General features: G+C 30.9%; 2 protein-coding genes across 3 annotated transcripts in view; both read right to left on the bottom strand.

Annotated features, from left to right (window-relative positions):
• LOC126748472 (uncharacterized) overlaps window positions 1-12376 on the bottom strand; it is a 37629-nt gene extending 25253 nt beyond the window's left edge. The window contains exons 1-4 of the mRNA XM_050457725.1: window positions 11825-12376; window positions 1743-2038; window positions 1336-1476; window positions 50-753 (exon numbers count right to left, since the gene is read on the bottom strand). Of these exons, the coding sequence (XP_050313682.1) occupies window positions 50-753; window positions 1336-1429 (798 nt within the window). The 5' untranslated portion in view covers window positions 1430-1476; window positions 1743-2038; window positions 11825-12376. The remainder of the gene's footprint in view (window positions 1-49; window positions 754-1335; window positions 1477-1742; window positions 2039-11824) is intronic.
• Window positions 3242-7306, bottom strand: LOC126748864 (uncharacterized). 2 transcript variants are annotated; one of them, XM_050458375.1, is made up of 5 exons: window positions 6266-7306; window positions 6079-6210; window positions 5680-5841; window positions 5511-5609; window positions 3242-5457 (listed from the first exon to the last, which is right to left on the bottom strand). In XM_050458375.1, the coding sequence occupies exons 1-5, from the start codon at window positions 6384-6386 to the stop codon at window positions 5099-5101; spliced, it is 873 nt and encodes a 290-aa protein (XP_050314332.1). In that variant the 5' UTR covers window positions 6387-7306; the 3' UTR covers window positions 3242-5098. The 2 variants fall into 2 exon arrangements, with proteins under 2 accessions (XP_050314332.1, XP_050314333.1); XM_050458376.1 differs by having other exon boundaries at window positions 5520-5609.
• Window positions 12377-13887: the final 1511 nt, after the last annotated feature.

Genomic DNA, 13887 nt, shown 5'->3' with positions numbered 1-13887 from the left:
ATAAAAATATATAGATAATACAATAAATACAAAGATATATATTACCTACCTTTTTGATGATACTTTTCAATTCAAATGTAGGTATTGGCCCATTACTAAAAGTAAAACATAATGGTTGTTTCCAATGTTTGTATACTCCTTTGACCATGACAACATTGGCATAGTTAGACAGTAATGCTTTTCTGTTATTGTCTCCTAAGTCATGGAAGCCATATATGCAATCATCCTTTTGGTTATAAGTCAACCCCATATTAATAGACATTTCATCAAATATTATAATTGCCGTCCGATCGACTTCTTTGAGCTTCTTTACTTTTTCTTTTAAAGATTTTATTAGGTGGCTATTTATACCTGCTGATAAACGAATTTTACTCAACAGATTCGTTAAAGTTATCTTTGAAGGTAAAGTAAACACCTTTGCCAGGAGCCTATAGCCCTTTCCACTTGCCTTTAAGATACTGAGGCATAAAATCTTTTCATCCAAAGTAGATCTTCGGGCTTTTGGTTTTTGTTTCTGGGTTCTTATTTGTGACATTATGAAATTATAGGTAGGTTTATTAACCTTTTCCAATAGACCGTCAAATTGAGAGGCGACTCTTTTGGCTTCATTTAACCTCTCCTGGAAACTTTTCATTCTACTCCTCAACTGTATCATTTTATTTGACGTTTTAATCACCCTTTTATACAAATGTCTTGCTTTTGGTGTTAACATGACTTGCCGAGTAACATTAACTTCTTGTAAAATTCTTGATCCTGAAATAAAATAACATTATTAAAAAATTAAAGTTGATGATGGTTGGCAAAAGACGAACCGTCGGACAAAAATTTTAAAAACTCTATCATGTAGCTTTTTAAAAGTGCATATGTGGTTAAAATTTCGTAGATAAGTTGTGAAACACCCTGTATATTTATTAAAGATGGAAAAAAGAGGAGTTTACTGTCCGCTTAGCTTTTTAATACCCTATCTTTTGGGATGCATGTCAAAAAAATCTGTAAAAAATTTTGATAGGTCAAATCCTGCACGTCAAAAGATCGATAATAAAGAGCTATGATAGGAAAATAAACTCCAATTTTCCTATCTTTAAGAGAAATAGAACTAGAGTCTCTGAAAGTCATAAAAATTGTGATTTTTTCGACCCTGGTGTATCTTAAAAACAGTTAATGGCATCTATGTGATACACCCTGTATAAAAAAAAATATTGGAAAAAGTTCGCAATCTAAAATAATATTTGACGTGTCCAAACGATTTCCCAAAGATACTCTAATTTAATTATTATCGAATAATATTCTATTAGGCTGTTACACATGCACTGTGTAAGGTGATTTTATACTTACTCAAAGGAGTTTTATAAACAGCTCCAGAAGCTGTAGCAATAGATTTTGGTTGGGATTCACGTGACTCTTTTGATGGTTCATAGTTTTCAATCATATGCTGCGTTTTAGGGGTGTTTACTTGTTCCAATGATATCAATTCACCTAAATCGTTGTAAAAAAACACATAAAATTAATTAACGTTAAATTTATTTGATGCATCTTATATGTACATAGAATTACATTCTAGCTGCTATATTTACATTATTTGACAGGTTGAAAGCCAGTTTTTGGTAGGTGACCAAAACGAATTATAGATGAACGGAACATTACATTTAAATAAAGACATAAATTGACAATAATTCTTATTTTAAATCATGGTGAAATTTATATATTAAAAAAAACATACCGGCTTCTGCAGAGTTACTTACATCAACTGCATTTAACTGTAAAGAAGGCCAAGCTTCTTGCTTTAACAGTTTCCTCCCACAGTTCGGAACATAACAATTTTGTTCAAAGTGCAAACTACAGACTCTTCGATTACTGTACAAAGTATCAGGATTTAATATTGTAAGTTCTGGATTATTAATACGACTGAGCCAAACTTGTAACCGAGCTGGGTCCTGAGGAAATCGGTGCATAACACGTGAACCAGGACAACTGGGCACAGAACATTTTTTCTTTGAAGGCACATTTAAATAATCCATCCTTAATATCTCCGGTTCACCTTTAATAAAGAAAGAAATGTCATTTATTCATCAGAGGCTCTCTCAAAAAAAAATTAGTTAATGATACAAGGTGTTACAGAAAAACTACTTTTACAGTATTAGCCAAAGTATTTTGACACCTCAACATTTTTAAAAAAAATTACTGCTGACCAGACTATCAAAGAATGAATTAATAGAGCATTTGGAAACTTCAGAAACTTCTCCGGCAGATTTTGGTGGGAATTGTTTCCATATTTTAGTAAAAAGTATGCATATACAGTGTGTCCCAAATGTAGGTATATATGTACATATGTGGGTCTCGATGTGGGTATTTTTGAAACTTTAAGAGATAGAAAATTGGTTAAATAAGGAAAATTGGAGGGTATTAAATTGCCAATCCAATGCCGCTTTAAGAACAATTTTATCTTTTTTCTTTTTTGAGTTATTTAAAAAAAAACAAAAAGTTGCATTTTCAAAAAAGTATGCTGTATTTTTTTTATTTCGAAATATTTGTAAAATCTGTAAAAACTTTATTAGGGCAACTTTTTAAGGGCAATGCATCCCTGTATTAAAATTTTAATTTCGACGTTTCAATTTTGAGATATACCATCATCAACTTCTTTTTTTTGCTTTAAAATAATGTAATCCTTTTTATTTGGGCGTCCATTGGGTGTGTTCTTTTGTTTTTTTCTCAACAAAAAATTATTAAAAATGTAGCTTAAAGTCATTAAAGTGTAATTTCATCATATAGGCAGAAGCTTTTTTGTTGTTTTATTGTGTGGTTTCAGATCCCTAGGATGGGGTAAGTGCAATTTTTTTATCAAATAGTTTTCACCATGTTGTAGGTCACCTAAAATTGTTGTTTACCATTTTAAAACTGCCCTAATAATGTCATCACAAGGAAAATTAATTTTTAAATGCAAGGCACCCACTTGTTCTAATACATACTATTGTCCTATTGAAGATTCATACAAAAATAACATTTTCTTTAAATTTCCTGAAAGTGACATTATTAGGAGGTCCCAATATTAATTCTGTGCTCATAGGGTAAAAGAGCTTAAGTCTTAATTCACTTAACTGAGATATTTGCAATTTTGAATTTGGCAACATTTTTATCATCATTTTTTTTTTTCATTTGTGTAAGAATAAGCACATAATTTTCTCAGATAACTTAAAATATTACTCTCTACATACTTAATAATAAAAATTCTGTAAAAGTTATGTTAAAAGTGGTTTTTGACTGACTTAAGCGCTAATGTCCGGAGTATTTTTTAAACTTAAGCACTTTTGCTCATAAACTAAATTAAAAGACTTATATCAACTTTTAAACTTTATTTAAAGTTTTTTTTTTTTAAACATATCAAAATATCGTAAAGAGTTCTCCTAACATCCTAAAACCTCCTAATAATATATTCTGCGACGCAATATTAAGATGAAATATATGAAAATTGACCAATACACTACTCATCTTCTTCAGAACCATCAGACCCATTTTTTTGTGCTGAAGAGGTGGGTGGGTTTTTGTAATAATCATGAAATACAGGATCTATCAAATGTAAGACACTTAACAAATTTTTCTTTTTCTCTTCAGATATTGGTAAAAATGCTGTGTATTGGGGTTGAGGTACTAAATCCGGGTTATTTTGCCGCCTTCGTAGATAAGAAATACTTTTAAAAGGTTCATCTATGTCAACAGAGGTTTTATATTGCATTACGCCAATCTGATCTTTTGTCAATCTCAACCACTGAACATCGTGCCATATAAACTTTTCGTTTTCAGAATTTCGGGTTTTAACTTGAAGCTTTTGATTGTAAAGGGCCTTAAAATCATAAAAATCTGCTTGCAGCATCTCAGTGACTAAAAATGTTCCCTTCTTCCCGACAGAACGGATTAGCTGAGCCCAATCACGTGGATGGTGAATTCTCATATCCGTCCTTTTTTTTTCTTTTCAATCATAGCATGTGCGGTGTCACATTCCATATGGGAGTGTCCACTTAGCATAAATTTATGGTCAATTACTTTAAGAAAGGGGTGCTGCTGCAGAACTGAGAAACACATAGCAGCTATGTGCGAATTTCGGTTTTGCCCTGTACATGTATCTGAATACATGACAACATGGGAAATATGTTCAGGCAAAGCCATAAAATATTTATATAAACAGGAACCTATCTGATTTGCCCCTCGGCCAGCTATGGTTTCGTCTCACAAAAAATTGTGTGCAATACTTTCTGTCCCTTCGTAAATTGTCAAATTATAAACGGATAACTGACGTTTGTAGAACATAATACTTGTTTGAATGTGGGGAGTTGCTAGAACTTGCTGAAGATCAAACGATATCATCTTTGTGGATTTGTTTATTTTCGCTTCCCCTTTGTCTTGGGATTTAGCTAGATAATGCTTATCAGCTATATCCTTATGTTTATTCCATTCAGTTTGAATGACCTCCCGATCTTCATTACTGGTAGCTATTTTTAGTTTTAAACAATAAGTGTCACATGTATTGCACGTATCATTGTGTGGCAACTTAAAAGACAAATTCATATCGTTAAAAATCTGTCTGTAGATATCATACGATACAGGAGTAGTAGTTTGCTCTTTGTATAAAGAATACATCAAACGAACATTTAAATTTGCTGCCAGATATTGATTTAAAAGAATTTATATGATCAATGACTAGACTTCTTCGTTCATCTGTTGTTTTTGAAATTGGCGGATTAATACCCCTTCGGTCCATTTCTGCTATTCCTGCATAATGATGCAGGAATAGCAGATATAATGTTAGCTTCAAGATATAATGTTAGCTTCAAGATCAGTAAATGTACTGATCTTGAAGCTAACATATACTTTATAAATCCGTCGGTGACATCAAATGTCTTTTGAAAACAAGTTTTGCAAATGGGTTGCAAATCGCCGTTGACTTTTAAATTATACACGTTACTTAGAGTACGATTTCTTAGAGGTCCGTTCTGATGTCGCAATCTCTGAGTTGCTTTAGGGCCAGATGTTATCAAGCCGCTGAGATAATCAGATCTTCTGTTTCTACTATTCATTGACCAAAATGAGTCAAACAATCCTTTTCTTAAATTGTAATCAAACCGATTCTTACACTTTCGCCGACAATCCGGAATCTTTTCTCAGATATCATTTTCCCAGTTTCAGTTACGTACGACTGACCTGAGTTTCTTTTATCCTTTCTCTCTTTTCTAATCTTTCGGCATCGTTTACTTAATACAGCAAAAGGCTGCGGATGATTATCGCCTGCGGAGTTCTGATTATTTATTTTAGTTTTTTTCGGAGGTATGATATGCTCTTCTGAATCGCGATCTGAATCCGTTTCTATTGGAGGTATAAAATCAGGATCATTGAGTTGATCATCACCGATAAAAGGGTCTTCTTCAGCGTCAGAATGATCAAGAAATCGACAGACTGGAGTCATTTCTAAAAAAAAATTTAAATTGTTGTAAAACTCTGTTAAAAGAAAAGTTTCTTACGAGAATTACGGTGGAGTAGATTTAAATGAAGTTGCGGATCGTTCTGTTCTCTTGATGATATTGGTTCGGTCTCGGGCTGTATAACCAATTCACAACTTTCTACAAACAATTTTAATGCACGCTTAAAAATTCTAAGGTAAGTAAAAGGGAATATAAAATATACACTTACCATATGTATTTTGAAAATCTGTGGCCCCATAGGGAAGGTCAGTTTTGTTACTGGTCACCATTGTTGCATCAATAATAGTAATTGGCAGACTTTCAATATGTATATTGTTGTCTACTGTTGCGACTCTTTCTGCTTCAGGCTGTTCAACAAAGATTCTGTTTTCTGGAAAAAATTATATTGATGTAGGTAAAAAAAGGCAACAAAGTTAAGGTCAAAAAGCCATGGGTATTTTATTTTATGCCACTTGTGCAATAGCCTGCAATACAATTAATCCAAGAAGCACGTGACTCCATTACTATTGGTAAAATAGATCTTTTCCAGGTGGTACAAAATAAAAAACCAACGACGCCAGCTATATACATGTCAGTATTTTACTAACAAAATCTAAAATACTCTCACCATAATAATCTTGAAATTCTGATACCCCATAAGTCAGATCAGATTTATTTTTGTTCATAGTTTTTACTTCAGTAATGATAATTGGCATATCAAGGGTAATTTCTTCTAAAACAGTCTCTTCTGTTACTGGTTCTAAAATTAGAATAATCTGCTTATTTTAACCATTAAAAATAATAATTGGACATACCATCGCTTCTTAAAGACTCAAATTCAATATAATCGTTGCCTGATCCATTTGGAATGTCAAACAACTTTTCAACAGCTATTACCTTAGGTATTGTGGTCTCTGCAGCTTCAAGCATAGTCATATCTATTTAAAATAATACAATTTTATTGCAGTTTCTTGTTTTTTAATGTGTGTAAGATATTTTCATGTAAAGTAAATTCAGTCAGATAAACCGCAGTTATAGAAAAAACAATAGAAACATTGTTTTTGTTTAAATATTAGAACACGACCTAATCCGCATTTAAAATAAAAATATTTTCACGAATCTTTAATTTAAATTGCGCCAACTACAGTAAAAATGTTTCAATAAAAAAATAAAACTATGCAAACTTAACCTAAAAATTTTACGGTAATTATTATCTTAATATTATTCCTTACCTTTTCCGTGATCCTTGTCTCTCTTCTCGACGTTTAAAGTCATGGCAACTATTTTCTTGCCTCTCGTACACATAATTAACACAAAAAAAGCTAACAATACGTATAAACAGCCAATAAACAAATTGCTTGAAACACAACGTTTCACTCTGCTCAACTAAAATCGCGTTTTTTTATCTCTCAAAACAGCTTAATTCTGCATACGCACTTACACGCGGTGCACTTTATAAATGGCTATAACTGCTTAAATCGACAAAGGCTCAAATATCCATGTGTTTATCTGGAGTAAAACTGCTTAAGTCAAAATAGGTTGTTATTTCCCCACATAAAACGTACTTTTTAGTGCGAAATGCATTATAAGAATACTTAGGAGTATTTACACGCATATTTTTCCTGTGTATTTTTGTTCTTAAGTATTTTTATGACATTTTACTCAAAACCAATAGGAGTTAATATGTTATGTTCAAGTTAAATAAATCATGTGTTTGTAAATAAACGACTTAGGAACTTTAACCCTTTGAAAAAAAAAAAAATTGGTATATAACCATGACATAATCCCATTTTCTCAAAAAACTGACTTAGCAGTTTTACCCTCTGACCACAGAATTATTATCAAAATTTAGTATATTGAGTCAAATTTCTGAAACAAGGGTTAAAAATCTTACTCCTAGAAAAAAAAAATTATTATCTAAACAAAACCCAAAGCAACAGAATCTGCAAATTAAAAAGCAAACCGTTTTCGAGCAAACAAAAATTGAAAGCAGCATATCAGTTGTCAAAAACCCAAGTTTTTAAAGAATTAGAGCAAAATATGGATTGTTCAGTAGCCTCTTTTTTTCAAAATTGCTTTACAAATTTAAAAACAAAAAGACCAACATGGACAACCAAAGATAAGGTATATGCCCTAGCACTCTACAAAAGAGGTCCAAAATCATACAGGTTTTTAAAAAGCAGTCTAGCTTTACCACGTAAATCCACCCTACAAAAACTTTTAAAAAGTGCACCCTTTGAAGCGGGCATTAATGATAAGCTTTTTGGTAAATTAAAATTAAGAGTGAATAAAATGAAAGCAATTGACAGGTATTGCTTATTAATTTTTGATGAAATTTCACTGTCCGAACAATTAATGTACAATCGGTTATATGATATGGTTGATGGCTATGTAGACCTAGGGCCCATGGGTAGAAGAAATCAGTTTGCAAATCATGCTTTAGTTTTTATGGTCAATGGCCTCCACAAAACTTGGAAGCAACCAATTGCATATTTTTTTACTAGGGACTTACTTGCAATAGAATTGAAAGTTTTAATAAAACAGTTGATTGCCAAAATTGAGGAAACTGGACTTACAGTTTTATGTACAGTATGTGACCAGGCATCTAATAATCTCTCTACCATAAAACAACTTTCAAAAGAAAATACTCGACCGGGTCCATACTTTTATATAAACAACCATAGGGTTTTTACTCTTTTTGATGCTTTATTAACTGCTCTATCTTTTAGCTATAAATTAAAATAATATTTAGTCTGGCAATTACATAATATATACTTCATCATATTCAAATATATTTTTTTTTAATCAAAACTTTTTTAGATAACAATATGAATACAAAATTCTTTTAAAACTCCCTGATCAATTCAAAACATTTTATATATATTGTATATAGTAGTTTTTTTAACATAGTTTTTTTAAACTTTTTTTACTAGGTCTGACGAAAGGTATCATCAGTGCTTTGCTGCTAGGAAGTACAAATACACAGTACAAGTACAAAAGCACAATAAGTGAAACAACTTCCATTCCACCAGGTCACTACTCAAGGAGGTACCTCACCTCGATAAGATGGGAGTAAGATCCAGGGATGCTCATTGAATATTTAAGAAAAAGGACCGATGACATCTAGAATTAAGGGTATACATCAGTGTCAACTAATTTTTAATATCATACTCTCCATAAAGAATATTTTAATTACAGGGTTAGTTTTTATATATTACCACGCCCCTAACATTTTCGGGTACCCTCTGTACAAAAAAGTAGGTAGTAAACGTAAAATTTTTAGGGCATATTTTTGAGAATTATAGTTCTTATGTCTAAAAATAGTTAATTTATAAATTTGATAAATTGTAATTTTTGTATCATATCCTCAAAATGTAAAAAGCAAAATACATACCATGGACAGTGTTGTGCTAAAGCAGCACAAAAACAAATTGTATCAGGATCCCTTTTAAGACAATAAATTATATTTATTTATAACTTACTTTACAATTGACTTAAATTCTACCCCTACCCTTGTTAATTTGTTGATAACAGTGAAATTAACATTGTTAGTATCGAGCATTTAATTCTCAAAATAGGACTAAATATATTATACTTAATCTCTAAAATATTGTCTTACATAATTGACCCATTAAATCTTTTTTTGATAGCGTATTGGGCTGTAAAATCTCTTTCATATTCTCTAAAAATCAGTGAAAATGTGCAATTAACAATTTATTTTTTTGAAGGGCCTAGAAACTTAACAGCTTAAAAGTAAATTTGATGAATTTAATGTCAAAACATTAACGTATTCAATTAAAAAATGTATAAAATAAACTTAAATTACAAACATTATCACTCTTAGCCTCTTCAAAAATTAAATTAATACACTTGCACTATTTCATAATTTTTTAGAGTTTGTGATCGAGATTCACAGCCTTTACGCTGTTAAAAATTGATTTAATGGGTCAATAATTTTAAATTTCGCGCCATTCTAAAATTTTGAATAGCCGAACTAAAATAATTGACATTTGTCACAGTCGGTAAAATAGTCTACTGTAATACCGATCCGTCATAGAAATGAAAGGCAGATTTCTATGACGGATCGGTATTACAGTAGACTATTTTACCGACTGTGACAAATGTCAATTATTTTAGTTCGGTTAGACCGCAACCGTACGCTGCAATCGAGTTTAGGGTAAAGATGATGCCTACTTGTCACTATGGGATTGAACCCTCTCATACTTTTAATTACTCTATGGTTGCATTGCAAGTTGATGCGTTAACTGACGAGTGATGAGATATATTTAAATAGAATTTTATTTTAATTAAAAAAAAAAAACAATATACTTTCATTTTAGACATACCCACATTTAATTTAAATCGTTAATTTTAAATGTTGAGAAAAAATAAAAATATTGCATCTCAGACATCCCTCATCACTTTAATCAAGAATTAACACATCAACTAAAATATTATTTAATTTAAATTTGGTTCTCAAGACATTGCTTATTTAAGATATTTAGCTATAGATACTTACCAAGAATTATAAATTGGCCCGATAGATATGGGACTACATTTTAAATTAAAAAAAACAAAACTAAATTGTCTTTTAAATGTTTTATTTTAAGATAAATTAAAATAAATTTAACAAAGGGTTTTAAAAAGGGCATAAAAAAGTTACAATATATTCTAAATGAAATACTGCAAACTGTAAGTATGGTATTAATAACACATTTTATGTAAAAAATAGAATTGTTGCAGGTATAAAGCATATTTTAACTGAAAATCCTAACTTCTGGAGTTTCAGAAAGAAATTACCTTCCTTTTTTCGTTTTCATAAGTAAAAAACATGATAAGAAATATGTAACAAACATACCTAAATAAAAAATAAAACATATATATATTTATTAACCATCTATACAATTGCAATAAAATAATATATATCCAGAAATTATGGAAAACAAAATATAAGCTCTTATAAAGACAGAAACTGAACCTATCTCTTGAAATAAATCTGGCTTTTCATTGTAAATAAGTTAATTAATAATGACTAGATATAACACAAATACATATGTACGAGTTAATATGCATGTTTTTTTCCATTTTATTTTTTTAGTATAAGCAAATAAAAACAAAATATGACTTTTGATTAGTCACAATCGGGTAAAGATGTCACAAGTCAGTGGGGTTGTCTCCAGTAAGTATGCAACATGAAACATAAGAAAACAGATTAAGACAGTGTATTGTGTATACTATATTATATATTCTATCGGGTTAAAATTAAATCTCCTAAAAGTATTTCATCCCAATGATCCAAAATACATAAGTTTTCATTATTAGTAAGTATTGATTATCACATTAGTTATGATTACAATAATTAAGGTTCTATAAAACTCTTCTTATAAATATTAGTTCTTATAAATAATACCATAAAGGATTTAATATCAAATCCTTAATTTTCAAGTCCATAATTTTACTTTAAGCTAATAATATGAATTTTATTATGGGTCAGTAAAAATAAAATAGGACTGTAAAAAGCATAGCATTTACTATCAAAATGTCTCAGGTAATTTAGGTATTTTAAAAAATAAGATATTACATACTAAAATCTTAGCTAAAAAGTTAAAAAACAAAATTATTCTGATTGTGTAGGTGTAGGATCATGAGTATTAAATGAGGATATTCAGGATTTTTGTTTTTTTAAAGGCATTTTAGATTGTCAAATATTTTTCTGTTTTTTAGAATGACCAACACTTAAAGATTGTTGTTGTGGTTTTGAAGTTGGCTTTTGATTTTATACTTTAAATATTTATAAACCAACCAAAACTTTTTCTCTAAATTGACTAAATGACCATGGCTATTCATCCATAAATGTGTATAACTTAAGGTGGATTAAGTCGATTAGGGAAATCAGTTTTTGAGAAGTATATGTCAATTTGTTTTCGTTAAATTAAACAAATAGGTATTGCATTTATACTCCATGTGAATATCATTTCTACTTAAGAACCAGAGAAGTGTTTGGAGCAAACATTTTTAGTCGGACTTACATGACAGACAAGATTTTTGTAAGGATGGATTCAATGGCAATTAAAAAAAATTATGATTTCTGTGAGTGTCTGGGCAATTCCTAATATATAAACTAGTGAATAAAGAATATTTGTATGAATTCCTTAATCTAGATGAAGACAAGGAAAAGGAAATACTTCATATTTTCCCAGTGAAGGTTCAAGAATTAAAACTGAATTGTAAAAAAAAGTTAAATTGAGAACAGTGACATAGATATGTCCAAAATAGGATTAAATCTATAATTATATCCTGAAAAATGATAATACATCCAAGATCCACCTAAACATTATTAGAAAACACTTAGGTATGTCATAATTGAAATTTACCTGTCTCCTGCTCTATGTAGTTGCATGATGATTCGATGTTGGCACGTTTGTAAAATAATGTATCAACCCAGAACTCAAAAAAACTACAAAAAGCTATAAAATTACTTAAAAACTTTAAATTGGAAGAAAATCATGAGGCTTGGCTTGTTTTCCACCCAAAGAAAACTTAAAAAAGACAATCGTCAAATACGACAGTTAAAATGTCACTATTGTCATATTTGATGTACGTCAAAAAGTAGACAATCAGAATCAATCGGCCATCTTCGGTGGCGCGGCGGAATGCGCCACATTCAACCTTCATACCGGTGCTAGCAACCATCCATCTCATCGACTGACGAACGGAACCGAGGAACGGCGCAGGTTTAATGGCGGCACACAAAGTACTTCTTATGGACTTGACTTCAATTATTTTGCATATCCGGCTGCTTGAAGGACCACTTTATGTATATTAACTTATGTTAGGATTAATAGTAAAAGTAATTTCGGCTTTTTTATAATAGACTGAATTTATTTTAACTTGTAGACAAGAGAAAAATACAAAAAAATCAGAAATTTCTGCTTTCGTTACACAGTCTACTAGTAATCTGCTTTTCTTCGGCAGCGTCGCCTGGCGGTATACACGAAATGTTCGTTCGGACTACAGTGGTCTCACACAAAAAATAAATGTCAAAAATATATATAAGTGTTATTAAACACTCTTCTAAGCTCACCTGGTGAGGGGTTTTCAGGGTTTTCACATTGATCGCCACAGCTGGAGTCAAGTGCTACATTTTCTTTTGCGCTATAAAGTTTTAAGTATTTTGCACTATCTAAAAAAGTCACAAATTATTTTTTCTTGAAAACGGCTACAGGCCATGATTTAAAATTTTTCTTAAAAAAAAGTGAGATTCAGGTGTATATTAACTTATGTTAGGATTAATAGCAAAAGTAATTTCGGCTTTTTTATAATAGACTGAATTTATTGTAACTAGTAGACAAGAGAAAAATAGAAAGAAATTAAGAACACTGCTCTCGCTACACAATCTACTAGTAATCTTCTTTTTTGCGGCTGCGTCGCCTGGCGGTATACACTAAATGTTCGTTCGGACTACAGTGGTCTCGCACAAAAAATAAATGTCAAAAATATATATAAGTGTTATTTAACAACAGGGTATTCTATTTAAAAATCAAAGTTGCTAACGTTTTGATATATGTGGAAACGTCGCAATTCTGATGATAAAGCGTGGTTTATTAAACAACGCTTAATATATCCTTTCGATTTGCCTAATGATGTCGTGATCAAGGAAATCCTCAGGCACCTAAGGAAACCTGTAAAGTCTGCCCAACCAATCTGTAGCTAAGCGGTATCGGTGCGGGGAACGTGGTTGTAGACTAGACCCGCCTCATTCCATTCATGAAATGGCCAGTGACGTGCGAAATTTTATAAACCGATTACACAGATTTGAATGTATTAAATATTAAAAAATATGGTTTGGTTTTAATTTTAAAATAGGTATTTGTAGGTAAGATATTAATTTGGAAATTAAGGTCTTCTAAAATATTTTATTTGTAAATAGGTAATAAAAAAATGACCGACAAGATTAGGGAAGTTAAAAATGTTATTTTTGTAAAATTGTCTTCTTCTGGCAATTTTTACAACAGCTTTCTGCTAGTAGGCACAACTTTAAACCCATATAAATTCGATTTATTAGGTGTTTAACTATTTGAAAATGAAAGTTGTCGTCTTGTTCCACCTTCGTCATTCGCGGTCTTTTGCCGGGACTAGAAAGCATTTTGTTGGGGTCCGTCCGCATTCTTTCTTCATCTTCTTTGTGAATTTTTTTCACCATTGAAATGCTTACGCCAGTATATTGAGATACTCTTTCAAGTTTGCGCTTTACTGGTAGATTAACGAAGTTATTAGTAGCTTCTTCATTGCAAACCCTAAAAATTTGTACAAGAAGTATATAATCCTGATATTCGATTTTTTTTAGTCGTCGTTCCAATTCATATTACTTATATTTATAGACATTTTATATTCAAAATGACCAACAATAACTTTAAATCTTTTTGTTTGTAAAGCA

The sequence above is a fragment of the Anthonomus grandis genome, chromosome 22, assembly GCF_022605725.1.
Source record: "Anthonomus grandis grandis chromosome 22, icAntGran1.3, whole genome shotgun sequence".
Classification (NCBI taxonomy): Eukaryota; Metazoa; Arthropoda; class Insecta; order Coleoptera; family Curculionidae; genus Anthonomus; species Anthonomus grandis.
Note: the sequence above shows the minus strand (reverse complement) of the source record. Positions and strands in the feature narration are given on the sequence as shown.

Coding starts and splice junctions, on each gene's coding strand:
- LOC126748864 (XM_050458375.1), bottom strand. CDS start 6,386: ATGACTATGCTTGAAGCTGCAGAGACCACAATACCTAAGGTAATAGCT. Junction 6,211..6,265: donor TGAGTCTTTAAGAAGCGATG/GTATGTCCAATT, acceptor TTCTAATTTTAG/AACCAGTAACAGAAGAGACT. Junction 5,610..5,679: donor AGATTTTCAAAATACATATG/GTAAGTGTATAT, acceptor AATTGTTTGTAG/AAAGTTGTGAATTGGTTATA.